The 20,363-nt window shown below is 58.5% G+C and overlaps 1 protein-coding gene across 8 annotated transcripts in view; it reads left to right on the top strand.

The window, feature by feature from the left end:
- VAV2 (vav guanine nucleotide exchange factor 2) overlaps positions 1 to 20,363 on the top strand; it is a 191,146-nt gene that overhangs the window by 137,419 nt on the left and 33,364 nt on the right. For all 8 annotated transcript variants that reach the window (XM_070595452.1, XM_070595451.1, XM_070595455.1 and 5 more), the window contains exons 5-8: positions 8,584 to 8,686; positions 11,752 to 11,850; positions 14,116 to 14,184; positions 15,274 to 15,374. In XM_070595452.1, coding sequence (XP_070451553.1) covers positions 8,584 to 8,686; positions 11,752 to 11,850; positions 14,116 to 14,184; positions 15,274 to 15,374 — 372 coding nt within the window. The remainder of the gene's footprint in view (positions 1 to 8,583; positions 8,687 to 11,751; positions 11,851 to 14,115; positions 14,185 to 15,273; positions 15,375 to 20,363) is intronic.

The raw sequence follows: 20,363 nt of genomic DNA, 5'->3' as shown, positions 1-20,363 counted from the left end.
GGTTGGAAAATGTCTGATTTCATTTCCTAGTCGCAGGTTAAGGACAATTTTGTACCCTGCTGCCCAGCATCAGACAGCCTTGGGCCAGAAGGCACATCCCGCCTGTCAGCAGTGATATTTTCTGCCCACCGTAAACATACAGGCTCGCCTGAGGCGGAAAGCGGAGAGTTTGTTCAATTTTCTTTGATTTTCCTTAGGCGGTGGGGGCACGGGGGCCCCTCTGAGCAGCTGACTTGCTGTAACAAAATCGGGGCAGGCAGGCGAAGCTCCTGGGACGGGGGGCCGTGCACGGGGGCTCAGCGGGAGGAGGGGCATGCGGGTCCTGCCGGCTCTGGAGGGCGGCGGGCCGGGCTCGGGCCCCTCCTGGAGGGTCTCGGGCCGTGTGAGGACTAGAATAATTGTGGGGATTTAGCATCTGTCAGCACAGCTGCCTGCCGGAAAACGGCAGGAGCGAAAGGAAGAGACAGGGAGAGGGGGCGGAGGGGCGGTGGTGGGGGCTGGGGGGCTGCGGTGTCCACGTGGAGAGCTGGGCCGAGGTCTCGCTGTGGCGTCGGCCTGGCCCCGAGGCTCGCCTGCGTCTGGGCATCCCCGTTCCTGCCTCGGTCCAGGATGCCTCCGTGCGCATCCTCCTCGGGCTCTCTCCTGGGCAACTGGACAGCGAAGGGCGAGTCGGCGCTGACGCCGGGCTCCTCACCGTCTAGTCTCCCGCGTTGCCAAACGTCCGCCGTCTTTAATACTGACAGCGTTCTCGCCTCCCGCCCTCTGGGGTGGTGGGCCACAGGCAGCACTTATTGAACACCTACTCTGTGCTGGGCCTGTGCTGGTCATTTACATTGTGGCTGATTCTTCCAATGACCTTACAAAGGGGTTGGTCTTGTTCTCGCTTTGCAGATTGGGAAACTGAGGCTTAGGTTGTTTTGCCCAGAGTTAAAAGCCAGAAACTAGCAGGACTGAGAATCCAGGGCTTACCTGAGCGCTTTGCCTCTGGAGGGGGCGGTCACTAGCGAGAGAGTTGGGTTTCTACCTAAAAGAGACCTGAGTGCCCTGCATGATCTGGAAGGAGATGCGGAGCCACCAGCTCTGTGGTCCAGCATCGCCCAAGCGCTGTTCCCGTGCACAGCTCCAGTGTGACAGGGATAAGGAGTTTTCCCATGGAGTGTAGCCTCTGATAACTGGGAGCCTCCACAAGGTGTGTCTTTGCTGGCCCGAGAGACTGATTTGAAAAGAATCAGCGTGCGAAGGGAATAGCCTGACACCATGGAATTGCACTGTACGTGGCTCAGAAGATGCTTTTGGATTTTGCAGGGCCTTGGGGTCCTTTTCAAGGACTGTGGGAGGTTGGGCTTGGGTTGGCTCAAGTGCACCAGGCTGGATGGGGGGCACAGTAGCCTGGCCTCTCCCCTAGGGGACCGTGTGCAGGGACCTTCTGGGGCCGCCTCCGGTTCTGGGGGCCGGGTCATAGGTGGACACTCAGCGGTGAGCTCATGTTGCAGGTAAAAACTGAGGCCAGGATCCTCGCACAGTCAGATCCACCTCCTGGTTCCTGCACTGCCCTCCAGGACACTTCAGATACTCAGGGACAAACCCCAAACCCACACTTGTCGTTGCCTTTTCCTCCCGGCCAGGAGCCATGGCTGCCAGATGCCCTGGGCCCCACTGGCCACGATGTAACAGATGCCTGGTACTGTCATTTGTCCCTCACCCTGTTCGGGACACTTCCTTTTGGAGATGACGCCTTTGCTAATAAGGGAGGAAATAGCGGAATGTCCATGCCAGTGCTGGCCAAGGGAGCAGAGCTATTGGGGACCAGAGCTTGTGCCCCCACACCATGACACGACCGCCTTCTAGAAGCATCTGTGTCTCAGACACAAGTAACTGCTGCCCCGTCGGTCTCCCCACCTGGGCCGTGAGGTCCATGGCACAGTGTTGCTGCCTTTTGTCGTCTGTGTACCCCCTGCCCCGGACCCAACGAGTTACCTGCACAGAATTGGTCCTGGGATGTGTTGATTTAACCAATCAAATCTGATGGTCTTTTTATCTTAGTTGCTGAATTTAACAAGCATGTTTGATTTTACTTTCATAATTTTGTTTTCATTTAAAAAAAAAACCCACTTCTTTGCTATTTCTTTTATTTCCCTTCTCCCATAATGTGCAACATGCGTAAAGGGAAATGTTAGTGCTACCGTTTTATAATCTCACGTGATAAGTATGAACCTGTATTTCTCAGTGCTCGTTGACCTGAATTACATAATGGTTGGGAGAGTATTTTCCTAAGTGGAGCGTGCCACAGATGTAGGAAGTAGGACTGTGGGTGTCCTGATGGCCCCGTGATGGGGACCCACAGAGGAGGGGACACCAGCTCGGGACAGGCAGGAACGTGACGATTCACGTCCCCAGTCCTCACCAGGCTTTGGATGACAGACATTGTGCAGAATAGAGAGAAGGGCTGGTGTCTGCATTTTTGAGATTTTTCTGTCCCAAGTGAAGATGCCAGGACCCAGCTCTCCATCTCGTGTTTCTGGCTGCCTATTTTTAATCTCAGGGCGCTGAGTGAATTAGAAGAGATGAATGGGAAGTGGTGCATGAAAAATGATCCCGTAGGAATGAATGTTCCTTGGCTTTATTGATTTTGAGAAAGAAAAGCAAGCTGAGAACACGGTAGTGGACATGTGTTGGGGTATCCACGCTGGATGTGTTCCCGGTGTCTCAGTCTTATGGTCTTGTCCTTTCTGTGAGCGCAGGGAGGGGGACCGGACTGTGTCATCTCAGGAGGAACCCACCGGTTCTCCAGGAGGGGCTCCCTGTGGACGGGATTTGAGAGTTTGCAGCCTTTCGTCTGAGGGCATTCCCCAATGCATGCAGAAAGCTGCATCCTCACTGGCTTGAGGTGTCAGAGGAAAGAAATTGGGGCTGGCAGAAAAGCCAGAAAATAGGAGAGAAATGCTGGAAGGGAGGGACCCACAGAGAGCAGGAGTCCCCACATCTGCACTTGTAATCCTCCTAAATCCTTGGCTGACCCTGAAACCTCACACATACAGGAAAGACCCTAAGGTTTCCAGCGAGAAAACCTCCGCAGCAGCTGGAGACTGAATTCAGCAGGCATTTCAGCTGCAGCCTTCTGCACGGAAGACAGAGTTGGAAGTTGGAGTCCAACCAAGTCCACTGTCAGAACGAATATTACTCTTCAGGGGAAATGGCAGCATCAGAGTCTCTATAATGTATCATTCATCAAGTCCAGCGTCCAATAAAAAATCATCAGACTTGCGGAGAAACAGGAACAAGTGAGTGATGCTCCAGAAAAAGCAGTCAATGGAAACCAACCTGGAGATGACTCAGCTGTTACAATTAGCAGCTTTTAGCAATATGGTCAGGGACTGAGGAAAATAGGTGCCAAATGAATGAACAGATGGGGAGCCTCGGGAGAGAAATAGGAGCTGTAGGAAAGGGCCAAATGGAAATTCTAAAACTGAAAAGCATAACTGAAGTGTACGCTCACTGCATCAGCTTAATGGAAGATTGCAGACGGTGGAGGAAGGAGTCATTGAACCTGAAGGTATTCAATGGAAGTGATGCGCTCCAAGTAACAGAAGAAAGGAAGACTGACAAATGTGAATAGGGCCCCAGCTACGTGTGACCATGTCAAGTGGTCTAACATGAGTGTAACTGGAACCCCAGAAGGAGAAGAAAGAGAGAATGAGGCAGGAAAAATTGCTGAAAAAAATAGTGGCCCCAAACTTCGAAAATTCCGAAACCTCTGTGATGAAACTACAAAATGATGCTGACAACCGAAACCAACGAAAGTGCATGCTACGTTCATGGATTGGAAGACGATATTGTTAAGATGTCTTTTCTCCCCAAATGAAACTGTAGATTCAATCCAGCTCCTGTTATGGCTCCAGCAGGCTTTTTCTTTTAATTGACAAGATGATTGCAAAGTTTGTATGGAAATACAAGGGGCCTTAGAATAGCTCGAACAATCTTATAAAAGAACAAAGCTAAAGGATTTAAACGACCTGATTTCAAGACTTTCTATAGAAGTAAAATCATCGAGACAGGGTGGTGTTGGCATAAGGATAGAGGAATAGGCTGATGGAATAGATCAGAGAATTCTGAAATAGACCCACACTCACGTGGTCACTTGGCTTTTGTCAGAGGGATCTAAGCAATCCAACGGGAAGAATAAAATTTTCAACAAATTGTCCTGAAACACCTGGATATCCCAGTGCGAAACAATGAACCTCGATCTCTGCCTCACACCACACACAAAAATTAATTTGAGAAAGATCAGAGCTCTAAATATAAACATTAAAACTATGTAGCTCCTAGGAGAAAATCCTTTGCAACGTGGAAGAAAGCAAAGATTTCTTGCACAAGATGCAAGGATTTCTTAGGACACAAGACAGAGGACACCAGAGAAGAAAAACTTGGTAAATTAGGCTTCATTAAAATTAAAAATGGATGCTTATCAAAAGACACTATTAAAAAAGAAGTAGCCATAGCCAGAGACTGGGAACAAATTCACAAAACATATCTGACAAAGGACTTGTCTCCAGAATATATATAGAGCTCCCAGAATTCAATAAGAAAAAGATAGGCAACTAATTTTTAGAAATGGACAAAAGTCTCGAGCAGGTTTTCACAAAGGAAGATAGATCAGTGTCTGTAAGGACACGGAAAAATCCTCAACATCATTAGTCATCAGGGAAATGCAAAATAAAACCACACTCCCACTACAGTGGCTGAAATGAAAGAGCCCAGCAGCAACCAGCGAGGAAGAGAACCAGAACCACTGGAGCTCGCGCACACTGCTGGTGGGGGTGTGAATGCTGCGACCACTCTGGAAGAACGCTTGGCCGTTGCTGACAAAATTAAACACACACCTCTCCTTGGACCCAGCTGTTCCACTCCTCCTGGAATTTCATTTCCAAAGGAAATGAGAGCATATGTCCACCAAAACAGAACGAAACAAAAAGGCAAATTCTCATAGCAGCTTTTACTTACAATAACCAAAACTTGGAAGCAACCCCAATGCTCATCCAAAGGAGAATGGATGATGAGCGGTGGGATGTTCATAGGATGGATCAGTCCCCGGCCGTGAAGAGGACTGAGCTGCTGTGCAGGCGGCAGTGTGGAGGGGTCTGCAGACTTGATGTTGGTGAAGAAGCCAGACACAAAAGTGATCGTAACACGACACCATTGACGTGACGTTCTGGAACAGAGAAGACTAACGTGTGGTGGAGAATAGTCAGAGGGGCGGTGACTGGAAGAAGGGGATGGGGCTTGATCAGGAAGGAGAGGAACTTTTAGGGGAGATGAGAGTGTTCTGGAATGTGATGGGTGTTGGCCACATAGGGGTATCCATTTGTCAAATGGTACAGCTACGGGTGCATCTCGATCTACGTAAAGCTGAGCAAAAACACGGTGATGAGCCTGCTAGGACCTGCGCCCTGTGCTGGAAACGCAGCAGGTGCCCTCCAGGTTTGGTGCGGGCCCAGGCAGGGGTGAGTGAGCTCTGACGTAAAGGTGGCGCCAGGGAACTGGGAGGCGCGGAAGCCACTCTACCCTCAGGCACCTTTTCTAGCACCCAACAATCCGCCCGGGTTGCCGAACATCTCCAAGTCCCCCATCCAGGAAGTTCGTGACCCCTCCTGCCGTCCCTGTCCTCTCCCTCCTTGCTGGGGCTCACGGTGAGGCTGGGGCCTGCCTCACCCCGAGCGAGATTGACAGCTCGCCTCTTGATTTGCTCTGAACACCCCCAGTGCCCACTTCAGAGCTCGGCTCGTCGCTGAGTACTCGCCGAATAAAAAGCACAGTGACAGTTCACACCTGCCCAGAGGCAGCAGTGCGGGACTACGGTCTCTGGTCTCCGGAAGATGCAGGAGACCTCGGCCAGTCCCCTGATGTCGCGCACCCTGCTGTCCCGTCCTATAGCGGCTCGTTTGGGAAAGTAAAGACATTGCATCTTGGGCACTGACTCATTGTCCAGCGCTGGGGGCTGCACGGAGGTCCCTGCTGGGAAGGATCTGAGCTGGGTGGACAGGATGTCCTCACCAAACGTGAGATGAGACAGGGGGGCTCCTGGGCTGGCAGTTTGCCGTCCCTGCGCCAGATGACCTCGAGGCCCCTTTCCGGGCCCCCTTCCAGTCATTTTTATTCATTTTGTCGGCTCCTAGAATATTTAACCATCAGGGTTGCCCACCCTCCACCTCCTCCCACCGGCCCATCAGAGCAAAGCCAATGCCTGTCTCCAGACTCGTGAACTGCCTCGTCTGCCTTGGAATGGTCCCCTTTAGCAGCCCAGGAGCTTGTCCATGTTCCCACTCTTCCGCGCTGTCAGAATTCTCGACAGTGGCTTGTCACCAGCCTCGCTCTGCAGCACGACAGAGGTCGGGGTGGCTGGCACCCGCTGGAAAGAGCCCCTGAGGGTACTTGCCTAGACCCCAGAAGCCTGGCAGGTGGGGCCACCGGAGCTGGTTCCTTTGAGGACAGCATCTGGAGATCCGGGGTGGTGATTGGTGTCAACATGAGTGACCGTTCCCAAGGCCCACCTAGAGGGACGGGCCTCCGAGATGGTGTGTAGGACACCCCATGAGTCACAGGCACCCGTGCCTGCCTTCCCGCAGGTTCCGAGGGGAGCCTCGGTCACTGTCCGGCTCTGCTTTGGGCCCAGAATGGGTTCTCTGGACAGTGGGTTCCGCGGTCCAGACAGCGGAGGGTGGGCGGCGGGAGAGAGGACAAGGCTGGGCCGGGCAGTGGCCTACGCAGTGTGGAGCCTCAGCGTGTGTCCTCTGTGAAATGGCCTTGGCGCTCTCTGCCTCCGCGGGCCTGTGAGGTCAAACGGCACACGTGCTTTTCGAGTGCCTGGCATGTGCATTGGCACAAAGGGCTCCCCAGTGGTGGGCAGCTCGTCTCATCGTTGCTCAGCAGTCCGTTAGCTGGCCTAGCACAGTGCCATCCGTCCCTCAGCAGCTCTTGTCCTCAGGCCAACTCTGGGCTCCCTCACACGGTGCAAAACCGAAAGCGAAGAACCCACAGCAGCTGCTTCTTCTCCGTCCCTTCTCTCCAGCTGTCGCCCCCCTACCCAGAAACCCCCCAGAGGGCAATCTGATGCATCTGCCTGCAGTCGCCTTGCACCTCTGTCCCCCAGGGCAGGTGCCTGGGCTTTGGGGGTCCTCTGTCTGCAGAGGCCTTGCTCGAATACAAACACGCTGCCCCTCTCTCAAGCAGGTTTTGAATGCTGTCTCTCTCCCCGCCCGAGCCCTCCCCAATCTATAATATACAGCTGGTGTTTTAAGGCCAGGTTTGGGACGGGGCCACAAACCCATTCTTGAGAGCTGCTGGGTGTCGCTTCTGCTCTCGCCTCGTCCCTCCCCAGTGCCCTGAGCTCTGGCCGCCCTGTGCTGCAGGGAAGGGAAGCGCTCCACCACATTTCAATGCCTTCCGGAAGGGAACTTTGCCAGGCCCTGCTTTGAGCCCAGACTATGAGATGTCCTTGCTCAGAGAGAGACGACGGCAGGCGGGGCTGGCACGGGGCTCCAGGGCGAGCTGGCTTCCAGCTTACGGTGCATCTACCCTGAGGATGGACCCCATGGCAGATTGAAGAGCTGGCCAGCCCCAGGACTATGGTGGCTCCTGGCCCTGAACCCCAGGCTAGAGTGACCTCCCCCCAGGGGGCTTGTCCCGGGCCATGGGAATGGTGGGCGGTTGGATTGGCTTGTGTGCTGATTCGGTGAAAACTTTGCCGAGCACCTGCTGGTATCAGGTGTGGTGAAGAGAAGGGATTGATAAATTGGGTTCCATGTGAGAAGGAGACAGGTCGTCCACAGGCCCTTGTGAAACCCTTGGAGGTGCAGCAGGAGGTACGAGAGCGCCAGGGAGAGTCCCAGATCGCAGGCTGGGTGCGGGATCCCCAAAGGCCTCTTGGAGGAGGTGTCCCACAACCTAAGTCTTGCAGGGCAGAGGGGATAACGTGGGAGTAGAATGAACACATGATCATGAACTGAAACAAAGTTTACTGAACTATAAATCGGGCGGTAACTTCCTTGGTGCTCGCTGGGGCAGGCGCATCGGGAACTTCCGTCCGTCTCCGCTCTGCTTCCCTCCTGCCTGGTGGGGAAGATGTCCCATGTGAGCTCCGCGCGTTGGCCTTCACACCTCGGCTGTGAGGCCTGGGGAGGCCCTGGGCTCCGGGTCACAAGCGCGGGCCGGGGAGAGGGCACTTGGTCTGGAGGCCGGGGCTCAGGTGCCAGGGCTGGTGCTCGCGTTGACTAGCCGTGAGAAGATTCCCAATAGGCGGGGTCTCACCCCTGGGCCTGCAGCGTGTCCCCAGCACTTACTAAAGGGCTTTACCGTGGGAGGTCCTTCCAGAAGTACGTCAGGCAAAGCACGAGACGATTGATGCGCTCGCCGGAACCCTGGGAGGCATGTCCTCACCCCATTTCTTAGACCGAGAGACTGGGGCTGAGAGCAGAGCTCGCTGTGGCCCTGACCGCCTCTCCTCTGCGCCAGGCCCCCTCAGGCTGTGTCGCCTCGTAGATTTGGCTGGCCCCTCTTGTCCCTCTAACCCACCTTCCTCCTGTGCAGCGAGCATGACCTGGGGGAGGACATCTACGACTGCGTCCCGTGCGAGGATGAAGGGGATGACATCTACGAGGACATCATCAAGGTGGAGGTGCAGCAGCCCATGGTAAGCTGTCCGCCCACCTGTGCCTGCGCCACTCCCCCTGCCCGGATGGGGCCTTAGCCTGGGTGCAGCAGCCTGGCCCTTTCCTTGAGGACTCTGAGCCAACCGCAGCGTCTGAGCCACCGAGGAGGAGCTGCTCCTGGGCGGGGGGCTCCAGAGGCTGTACCTGGCCCTTCCCAGCCCCCGGGGGCTCCTCCCCTTCCTGGAACCCGGTCTACTGCGGGCCCCTCTTCCCTAAGAAATGCTCTAAGGAGACCGGGAGGTGACACCACTGCCATTGAGACCTTCCAGAACGTGTTGCCATGGAATTCTGCTCCGAAGGGTGTCCTTTCTGCCCAGGGAGACTTAAAATAGTAACTCGGTGCTCAGTCTCACACAGCACGCCTCGTCTCACCCCTTTGTGCAGAGAGCGACGAGACCACTGTGGGCTCAATTAGCCAGCTGTGCGTCTTTTGTGTGGCGAGGATATTTATTTCTGAGCAGGCCTTCGCTAATAATCTCGCGGACGCCAGTTTGGGGCAGCGTGGGTTTATTGCCAACAGCTGCTGTGTGGAGGGTGGGGGCCCTGCCGGGTGGGGATGGGGACCTGCGGGGGCAGCTACAGCCCTCCTGGACCCCTAGGCTCCTGGGGGTGGTCAAGATACCACTTGCCAACGGTGGAGGCTTTTGCTGCCATTTACTTTCCCCGAAGAAATGGGGGGAATTTCTCAAAAAGCAAATTCCAGTGTTTTCCTTCATTGTGAGAATAACCAGCTGGTGGTAGAGAAACAGAAAGCTGGGGAAACAGCCCCTGGACGAGGCCTTTCCGAGAGGCCTCTCCCGCTCTGCTGGCACCTGCCACCTCTGCCAGCACCACAGCGGCTGGTGGTGATCGCAGCCTCCAAACTCTGCTCTTAAGAACCACTTTCTCATTTTGCCCCGAAGGGTCTGAAGGTGGGTTTCCTTCCCCACAATTACCAGGGGTCTCTCTCCGGGAGGGCTGGCTGTGGGTCTCTGACCCCAGGTCTGCCCAGGGCCCGCCCTGCACTTCCCCAGCAGACTTGCAGTGGGGCAGCTCTGCTCCTGAACCTTCCAGGGAAGTCTTTTAGGGGGTTCAAAGCCTGGAGGGCCTGCTTTGCCTTCCTGGACCTGGCCTGAGAGCCTGGCTGGTTTCCTGATTTGGCAGCGAGCTGAGCCTGGGGCCCCTCACTCCCCACTTTGGGAGCTGGGTGTCCTGTGAGTAAAGCGAGAGCATGTGGGTGCAGTGGCCCGTGCAGTTGCTGGAGGATTGCCTGCCGCATACAAGCTCCCGAGAGACCCCCATCTATGCCTGGCCTGCGGAGGCCCTGAGTGGGCGCTCCCCAGAGCCCGCTGCTGTCCCTGGTCCTGAAATGCTCACCATGGGACCTGGGGCTGTCTGCAGCACCTGCGGGGGCCTGGGGGGAGATGCTCGCCTGTGTCCTGGGGACAAGCTGGTGTCCCCCCTGCCCCGCTCAGCTCAGCATCCTAAGGCTCGCTTGGTGCTGGTGCTCACGAGCGGTCCTTTTGATCCAAGCAGGGGGGCCTCCCACCTCCTGCCACCTCCTCTGAGATGAAACAGTTGGTTTTATTTCCCCCTCCATCGTGTCTGGTTGGTGACTTTTGCAAAGGATGATAAAGCCAGAGCATGGCAGGTGCCACTCTCAGAGCCAAGATGTGGGGAAGACTCTGACGACATGCTCGGTCCCAGTGCTGTCCCCCACCCAGCCAGGCTGACGTGCGGGCAGGTGGGGAGCTGTGATCTCTGGGGCTGTTGGCTAAATGTGGGAGCACCTCCCTCACTTCCCCAAGCACAGCTTGAGTCACAAGCCGCCACCGCTAATAGGTCCTTTCTGTTGTTTATTTCTCCATGCTTTCAGATTAGATACATGCAGGTAAGTGGCCGCTGGAGGGGAACCGGGAAGTTCTGACGGTACCACCTTCCTCCACCTTTCCGGGAGGTCTCAAATCCCTGGAAAAACTCCAGACCCCGTCCCCAGGGAGATGCGGTGGGGCACCACATTTTTACACGTGGTTTTAGGGAGATCATGGACCCTCAACGTCCGCATGAAGCTCCGAGAGTAACAGTGCAGCCCGCAGGCTGAGCGGCGCTTTGGGCTCGGGAAGGAGACCTGGGGGGCCTCCTGCCTGACCCTGGCCACTGACCTGCCAGGCCCCTGGGGCATGTGCCTGCCTGGCATGTTGCATTGGAGAGCTGCGGCCCCCGCAAACTCAAGTGGGGCCCTGGGCACTTCTTGGAGGAGGAGGATGATGTTAGGGTGGATGGAGTCCCAATGGCCTGTCGCATGACCCCACACCGTTCCCCAGAGCCTTTAGGGCAGATGTGGCTCCCTGAGCCTAAAAGAACTGAAGGAGAGCGTCTGTAAAATCACAGCTGCCTCCCAGCAGTCACCCTCTGCTGCCTCTTCCCTGGCCCCTGTGGCCACACTCTTGGTCAGTCCCACCCGCCCCGCCCTCGGCCACGTGCTCCCTGGAGGTGGGGGCAGGTCCTGTCGTGGAGGCCTGTACCCCAGTGATCCCTGCCAATGGGCTGTTATCTCAGGACCCTGGTTGGAGGCAGTGGACACTCGGAAGGTCCAGCCCTGTGGGGAGTTGGTGTCTTCCTCTGAGCCGCTAACTGGCCGGTGCTGAGACAGCCACTCAGCTAGCAGACGTGGGTCCTCAGGCAGCTGGTCACAGCCTCTCCCTGTGCACACAGTAGGCTCTTTAAGTGTGTCATACCTGCTGTATATGCTGGAGGGGGTAGCTACTGAGGGCCTCACCCCATCTGGTGAAGACTGAGATTCAGAATAGGGCAGCAGGAGCCTGGATTCTGGAAGCTTCCATGCCTTCCTCCGAGCTGTCACCAGTTCTCAGGTTCACACCACATCCCCTCCCTGTGCCTCAGTTTCCTTATCTGTAAAAGGGAGAGGAAGGGCTTGGGCCCCTTTTCTGCCTCCCATCTGGCCCCACCATTCATACTTAGTGACCCCACAGCCAAGCCCATGTGGGCGGTCAGCAGGCGGTGGGCCCGCCAGGGGTCCTGGCCAACATCTCGTGTCTTCCTCTAGAAAATGGGCATGACCGAGGATGACAAGAGGAACTGCTGCCTGCTGGAGATTCAGGAGACTGAAGCCAAGTACTACCGGACCCTGGAGGACATTGAGAAGGTGGATGTGGGCCCCGGTCTCCTGGGGGTGCTATCACAGGCAGGGACTCAAGGCAGTGGGGACGAGTGGAGGGGCTCTGTGGCCCTCTCGGCTTTGGCATCAGGCACCGCTCACCAGGAAAGAGGCTGCCCTCCCCATTTCTCCGCAGCCCTCTTGCCCTCTGCCCCGTCTTGAGCTGTGCTCCGTACCCAGGCCGTTCTCTGCGGCAGCTGCCACCCACCCATCTCCTGGCCCTCAGCTTGGGCCCCAGACCGTCCTGAGCTGGTATCTGCAGCTCCTTCCAGCCTAAGCTGTGCGTTATCCTGGCTTCTGCTCCTCAATGCACTGAGCTGAGCTCCCTCTGTATACCCTCTCCCCGAGGCCAGGCGCCAGGCTGAGCTCCCTCTGTATACTCTCTCCCCCAGGCCAGGTGCCAGGCTGAGCTCCTTCTGTATATTCTCTCCCTGAGGCCAGGTGCCGGGCCGAGCTCCTTCTGTATACTCTCTCGCCCAGGCGGGGCGCTGGGGCAAGCTCCCGTGTATACCTTCTCACCTAGGGCTCTCTGTGGTCAGCCCCCCTCTGTAAGTTGGGGTGACAGCAGCACCACCCGTAGGTGGCTGTGAGTGTCCTGCACCTGGGACGTAGTGAGGCCCGATGATGTGAGCCTTTGGAGCCCCCATGGCAGACGCTGTGCTCCCCTGAGTGGCTTGTCAGTCCTCTCTTGCTGCTGCCCGCCAAGCTCCTAGAGGACCACCGATGGGCCTTCTCCTGCCCCCGCCCCGCTCTGGCCTCCCATGGGCACTGGCTCAGTGGCACTTCCCTGTCACTTGGGCATCCTCATTGCCAATGGCCACAGCTTACTGGGGTGAGAGGACCAGCATTGTTTTCGGATGGAGCCTTCCTGACTTTTCTTTGGTTGCGGTGCAGGGTCAAGACTGGCCACAGTGGGGACACCTAAGTGGGTCCCTCACTGTTCAGGGCACCATGGAGCCTCCAGCTGGGAGTCCCGCGATGCCCCTTGGCCCCAGGTCTGGCCCAGGCCTCTGATATGTTTCCCTTCCTCCTGCCCCCGAGCACTGTGTGCCCACCCTACAGCCCCACCAACCACCGGCCCTTCAGCAAACCCTCCAGGCCCCGTCCTGGCTGCACCCCTGGCCCTCGCCGTTCCCCTCCCCCTGCCTGCAGTCCCACCGCTGCGAGTCCTGGCCCCAGGCAGCTCCTTCCAGGACCCTGCAGACCTCCTCGTTTCCTCCGTGTGGCCCAAGTCCCAGTGCAGAAAACCAGCGGGGCGCTGCGGTCCGTCTCCACCCTGGGCCGCGGCTTTTGAGGGAGGTGCTGCGGTCCCGGGCGCAGTGCACCTGGGGGCTGAGCGGGAGGGTGCACGGCCAGGCGTGCGGTGTCCTGAGCACTTCCAAGGACAAATGTGTTTATAACCCTCCCCCAACAGTTCCAGGTAGTGTGGCTGTCCCCATGTCACAGGTGAGGACACCGAGTCATAGGCCCGTGCCAGCCCGTCCTGGGCGTGGGGAAAACCACTCGGCCGCATCTGTTGGCCATCTGTGCTTGATCACTTGGACAATTCTCTCCCGTTCCGTATGGCAGCCAAGGAGAGGTCCGGGGGCCAGGACCCCGCGGGGCAGAAGGGCAGGGAGAGGAGAGGGTGGCAGGTCCCTCCCTGCAGGGGCCTCCGGGGCGGGAGTCCACAGTTTTGCACAAGCTCGTCTCATCTGAGGGGCGAAGCTGCTCCGTCCACGTGGGGCTCCTGCGGGCGGAGGACGTTTCTTGATGGCAGGGTCAGGGTCGAACTCAGGATGCAGGCACAGCAGTTCGAGTCAGGGGTGGGAATGCTGGCCCTGTCGCCGTACCCTTGGGGGCTGCCCTCCACCTCCCGGGCCTCAGTTTCCTCAAATGTCTCAAACAGCTATAGCAGCACCCACCTGGGTTGCTGCAGGGTTGAAGTCCAGTGCCACACTGAGTGGCCCCCCCGTAGGTCGTGGCCTCTGTAGCGGGTGTGGGCACTTACATGATGGATACTCAGGCCCCATGCACCTGGCCCTGCACCTTCCTGCACTGTACTCGCCCTGCGGAACGGAGCCCAGATCTCCCCCGAACACGTGCATTCTCCAGTAACGAGCACCTGCCACGAGCCAGGCCTGTGGAGCTGTCCCTGTCTGTGGACCAGGGACCTTGCTGGAGTGGTCAGAGCCCCTCCCGCCATGGCTGTGGCCTCAAAGGTGGCTGGTGCCCTCCAGGCCAAGATGGCAGCAATGGGCTTCTCTCTTCCAGAACTACATGGCGCCCCTGAGGCTGGTGCTGAGCCCGGCGGACATGGCGGCCATCTTCATCAACCTGGAGGTGAGGGTCCCAGCCCCCAGCCTGCCACACCGGGTTCTGCTTCCTAACCTGCTTGAGCATCAGGCGGGCTCCCACGCTGCTGTCCCCGGGGGTCCTGGAGACCTGCGTCCCTGCCAGTGGCACTGCTATTCCTGGCTAAAGGAAATTTTTATGGCTGACAGACGGGAGGAGGACAGCAGCCTGCCCTTCTCCCCGGGAACTTTGGTTTTAGGAGACAGGAGGCTGTGGTTTGTGGGAGCCTTCCTTGCCCACTGTCTGTGCCGGTGGGTGTGGCTCAGAAGCACACGTCCTGGCAGAGGTGTGAGGGTTTTGTCAGCAGCCAGAGAGAAATGCGTCCCCTCCACCCCTCTGAGCAGGGCCCCCTTCCCTGCTCTGCGGATGTCTGAACGTGGACACAGGGCGACTCCCTGTGGGCAGGTTCACCTGGACGTGGTCAGCAGAGCAGGGCGGGCTGGCTTGAGGCTCCAGAAGCTGCGCATGGATGGGCTTCCTCCAGGAACGCCGGCTCCTGCTCCTCCCCTCTGCCTGGCGGCTGCAGGGTGCCAACAGCCAGTGCGGCCACTCCCACCAGTCTCCCTTGGCCCCTCATCAGCTCGAGGGGTGGGCACTGGTCGCCGCCTGCTCGGGGCTGGTCCAGACTCTGGATTCCTCGCTCTCCATGCCGCCGATCCGGAGTTCATCCTGCCGTGGCCAGTGCAAATGGCCACTGTCAGAACAGGAGCTGCCTACTGGTCACCCATCTGCTCTGAAACGTGGGGAAGCGCACCTCCCCAGGCCCGAGGCCCTGCTCTGCGACGGAGACTCCATCCCTCAGAGCTGTGACCCCAGGCCGCCCCCAAGAGCCCCTTGGCTTCCTCACGCAGGCTGATGCAGGCTGTGGATGCCTCCCCTCAGGACTTCATGGGCTCAGGTCCCCCTGTGCGCCCATCACCAGAGCACCTTCCCGCTGAACCACAGCCTGGCATTTCTGTGGCCCCACCCAGCACCCGGGCCTGTCTCGTAAACAGATCTGGAGAAGTGTAATTAAAGAGCACCTCCCTCCTCCTGTCCTCATAGCCCGTTCATGTGCGAATTGCTTTTTCGTCCCAGGACCTAATTAAGGTGCATCACAGCTTCCTGAGGGCCATCGACGTGTCCATGATGGCAGGGGGTAGTACTCTGGCCAAGGTCTTCCTCGACTTCAAGGAAAGGTGAGTGGCAGGTCGCCTCACCGGCCCCTCCCTGTCCGGGCGCCTCTCTGGTTCCACGCTGGGGACCAGGCAGAGCTGGCGGGGTGAGGTGGGATCTCTCACTGTGGTGCCAAGGCAGGTGGCTGTGCCCCTCCAGACTGCTGTCCTCACCTGTAAACTGAGAAGGCTGCCCACCATCCCCGCCATCACGCTGGGAGGGCACCCCCGAGACGGCCTGGATGGGAGGAGGCAGCTCCCTCTGCCTCTGTCCCTGGGGGTCTTGGCAGCTGAAGGACATTTGTGCCATTACAGGGCGCCTGCAGTGTGCCCAGGACCCAGGGGAATTGGGCACCCGGGGAGCCTGCCCCCTGGAGCTCATCGGGTGGGGAGGTGGCATGTGGCAGGTGCTGCTGCTGGACAGAACCCAAACCCGCCCCCGCAAAGGTCTGAGTGAGGGGCTTCAGCAGGACGTGGCTGAGAGCTCAGACTCCGGGGTCCCCAGGGCTGAGGCCGCTTCCCTGCTGCCTTGCCTGTGCATGACACTGTGCCTTGACTTCCGTACTTTTCACTTAGGGACAGGGATGGTGTTGGTGCCATGAGGGTAAACTGAGGCCGGGCCTGTGCCACTGACACAGCTGGTCCACAACCAGCGAAGGGCTTTGGTGGCCGGGTGGGCAGAAGGTCCTGGACCTGGGTGGACGGACAGGGGAGGGGTGCATGGTGACAGCGGCAGGCACAGGTGCTCAACTGTCCTGGTGTAAACCGGTCCTGGATGTCGGGGGACGGTGGTTCCGGGGCCGAGAAGCGCCGAGTCCTCGCTCCTCCAACTGTGGTCTCATCCAAGTCTCTGAGGCTTTGGGGCAAACGTCCGAGAAGCCCACAGGGTGTAGATGCTCCTGGTCAGAAGCTGAGGGGCCTGGATTGCGCCCCGGGGTCGGGCTGAGTCTGGACGCAGGGACGGCGCCGGCCTCCTTACACCAGAAGGACGCCTGCAGTAGTCACGCCCGTTAGCATGGCTCCAGTGGCCGTCCAGGCCCCTCGTCCAGAAGGAACACTGGATGGAGGAGCGTGACCACCCACTGAGGACCAGTGCAGGGACCCTTCTTTGGGTTAATTCCGTCGCTGCTGCAAAGCCTCTCTGAACCTCTTTGATTCCTTGCTTTAGCCACTCCGTACCCGTTGATGGATGGGGTGAAGGCAGCCTTCTCTTCTCTGGAATGCCCTGCGGGATCTGGCAGGGAGAGGGTTGGGATTCTGGAAGCTGCTGACTAGGTGAGGGGGCAGCTGTCAGGATGGCTCTACCGTCCGAGCGGGATCGCGGGCCCCTGCTTCTGACCATTGAGCCTTGGCAGCGGGTCCTTTAAAAGGGGCTGCTGACAAGGACGACATGAGGACGAGACGGGCTCAGCAGGGTGTTTGGCGCTGCAGGCGGCCTGCAGGCGGCCCGGGAGGTGGGGTTTTCAGCCACAAAACCTCAGGAGAACCATCGGGAGGCAGCGCCTTGCTTTCTTCCCCTCGTAGAGTCTGTGGAGCGGGTTCCTGAAGGTTCTGTCTTAATGACTCCTGAACCTGGCTGTTCCTCAGAGCCGCCTGGGAGCCTGTTAGAAATACCAGCTCCCGGGCTTACTCTCCAGGGTCTGAGGGGGTCCTGGGAGCTGTAGAAGGCCCGAGGGGGCTGGTTGGCACCCGGGTGTAACCCGTCCTCCTCCCACCAGGTGACTGTCAGCTCAGCTCACACCCCCCGACCCAGGCAGCCCGTCCCCAGGCTGGATGCTCAGGCACCCTCCCCTAGGAGACCCGAAGGTGCTCCCCTTGTGTGCCCCTTGGCTCCTGGCAAGGTGCTTTCTCCCCTCTTGAGTGGACAGGGCCCTGCGTCTGCTTTCTAAGGGGCCACGGGGTGGGGGGCTCCCGGGAGCCATGAATGGGTAGGCAGTGCCCGCGACCAGGTGGCAGAGGTGGCCAGGAGAGCAGACTACATTTCTCCAGGCCACGGCAGGTGTGAGCATGCTGGCCGGCCTCAGGGGAGGGATGCAAAGGGGGGCTAGGGGTCAGGCCGGCTCCTGAACCCGCCCCCTGCTCCCAGCAAGGTTTGCCTCTCACCTGGCTGTGAGCCAGTGTGCCAGGCGAGCTGTCGGCACCCAGCTGGTGGGCTCGAGCTGACTGTCAGACCTGACCCCCCCCCGGGGGCAGACATAAGCAGACGTGGCTCAGCCCCTCATTAGTGCTGCTGCTCAGCTGTGGGGGTGGGGGGCCGTGGATGACGCTCGACTCATTCTGAGGCCCATTAACGCAGCTCCAGGGCAAAAATGGCTGGCCACGTGGCCAAGGGACAGATGGATGACCCGCCCTCCCCCAGGAACCTCTGCATACCCGGCCCAAGAGCTCGGCTGTCTGGCCTGTCCCCACAGTCCGTTTGCCCTTAAACAAGAGCTGGCCGCCATCCTTCGCGCGCAGCCTTGGACCTGACCTGGCTCCCGGGCCTTGTTTCCTCCGGGAATGATGGTCATCTCCACCTTTGAAAACTGCTGCCGTGAGTGGAACGTGTTCCAGCACCAGGAGCTCCCCCGACGCGCTGCTCCGTCACCTGCCCAGCAAGGCTCCAGGGGCCCAGGCCCTGTGGTTGGGGTCCCTCTGGGGAAGAGCTGGCTGAGTTTCATCAGAGTTCACTTGCCAAGTCATGTGGTTCCATCCCAGCGCCCACCTCCTGCCACTTTCTCTTCTTATTTCCAAGTCAGCCCCTACGGTCCTGATGTTTGCTGGTTTCTTAATCCCACAAGCATTTATAGAGTGCCTGCTGTGTGCAGCTCCTGAGCTCTGGGCCAAGGGCACCGTGGTGAACAGAACAGGCCCTGCTCTGCGTGGGTCGGGGAGAGACAGGAACAAGTCCACAGATGAAGGCCTCACCGTGGCTGTGGGAGAGCCCAAGGGCACAGGGAGGGGGCGGGGGCAGGGGGCCCGGGGCTGAGGATGGGCCCTGAGGACCTGGGTGAGAGCAGATCAGCTCTGGGCGGGGGGCGGAATAGAAGTGATGGGAAGGCCCCTGCGAGAGGCTGTTTTGGGAACTAGCAGAGGCCAGAGGAGCAGGAGTGAAGTGGGCGAGGAGGAAGTTCTCTAAGGAACCATTGGAGGGTTCTGCAGGTGTCTGCTTGGCCAAGATAGGGATTTAGAATTTTTTTATGAGGGCGGGAGAAGCCATTGAGCGATTCTAGCAGCAAGATCCTGGCAGCTCATCACGGATGAAGGATGAGTAGCATCCAAGTGTGGTATGACCAGTGCCAAGTGGCAGAGGACAATCATCTCCCTCTTTTTGGAGGTTATGCTTCCATTAATGTGGCCTCGGTGCTCAGACAAAGCAGATGCTCCTCTTAGCCTCGCCCTGTGGCCCTGAAGGGGACATCTCCCACACAGAGGGAAGTAGGCCTTGGGAAAGGCTTGCATTTTACAGATGTGGATGTAACATAAAGCCACATTATTTTTATTGATAGCTGGGGCTGGCCAAGCTGGGCCTGGAGCCTGACTTCTAGAGGGTCAGTGGGTCAGGCTGGATGGACGTGGGGCAGAAGCACTGCGAAGGGAAGCAGCCGCGGGGAGTCAGTGGCCCCGAAGGAAGGTGGGAGGACTAGCTTTTAGGAGGGGCCGGATCAGAATACAATTAAAGGCCAGTTCCCCCGGACCCCGACCCACGGGAGGTCCGAGAGTGTGTGGATGGAAAGGCTCCGAGACGGGGGAGCATTTTGCATTCGGTGGCTTCTGGCATCTCGGAACGTTAGTTGGGTGACACTGAGCTCCGGCTGGATTTCTGCTCACGGGTCATTTTATCCTCAAAGCCCGAGGGTGGGTGGTCCTGGCCAGGCGTGCACGGAGAGGGCCTCCCACGTCCAGGCTCCTGGAACCCCCGCAGGGCTTCGCTTGGCTGCCCCATCCGGCAGGGCTGCGTGGGACCCTCTGAGCTGGACGGACCGCTCCTTCCCACTCTGTCCAGCCCTCCTTTCCCGAGACTCAGAAGAGGCTGGCGGGGCCTCACAGACTGGGCTGGGAGCCATGGGATTCACTCTGGAGTCTGGCCCTGCCACTCACTTACTGGGTGACCTTAGAGTCATCTCCCCTCTCTGAGCCTCAGAGCCCCTGACCTCGAGGTGGTGTTTTTGGGAGGATGGGCTGAGCTCAGGTGTGGCTGCATCTAGATCATTATTAAAGCTTCTCTCTCTGCCCCACGATGGCACTCCCACTTGCTGTCAATGCCACTGTCCCCGCCCCTGTCCATTTACAGATGAAAAGAAAGTCCCAAGTCCAGGCAGGGGGCTTGTGGTCACCTACACTGGGACGCGAGGAGGTGTGAGGCCTGTCCATGGAGCTCAGAGGTGGGCAACTGGGTGACCCAGGGCTGTCCCCCACCCCACTTGGCCAGGCCTCTGCCCCACATCTCCCTGATCTGTCTCCTTGCTCTTCTGTCTGGCCCCGCCGGGACACAGAGCAGGAAATGATGGGGTAGGGTTTTGAGGGATGAATAGAAGTTTGCCGGGGCAGAGAAAGCTGCCTGTGCAGCCAAGCTGTGGCTGATGCGTGGGGTCTGGTGGGGTGTGCTGTAGGAAAGCGGAGTTGGGACCCCCTCTGTGCACACCTTGTGGGCCAGAATCTCGGGCTTAGGTGAGCCAGGGGAGTGCAGAAGTTAAAGGGGAGCACCCAAGGCCGGCTCGGCCGGCTCCAGAGCACCGAGTGCCTAGGAGGCCTGCGGGGCACAGAAGGGCACTGAGAGAGAGTGGGAGGCAGGGCCTCTGCGACCTGGGCTGCGAGTAGTATCTGCCGGCTGCACTCAGAGCTCTTCCTGCCCACAGATGTCCCTCGATGGGGGCTGGGCCATCCCGGGTCGGGTCGGCTCCCTTAAGACGTGCCCGGGAACGGCTGAGTCTCCCATCCGTCCCCAGTTGCTTCCAGAGACGATGGGTTTTAATCAAGTTTTTTATTAAAATTCTCAGTTTAATAACAGATTCATTTAAGTGGAAACCAGGG

The sequence above is a fragment of the Equus przewalskii genome, chromosome 26 (assembly GCF_037783145.1).
Source record: "Equus przewalskii isolate Varuska chromosome 26, EquPr2, whole genome shotgun sequence".
Lineage (NCBI taxonomy): Eukaryota > Metazoa > Chordata > Mammalia > Perissodactyla > Equidae > Equus > Equus przewalskii.
The sequence above is the reverse complement of the archived record's forward strand: the minus strand, read 5'-3'. Positions and strand labels throughout refer to the sequence as shown.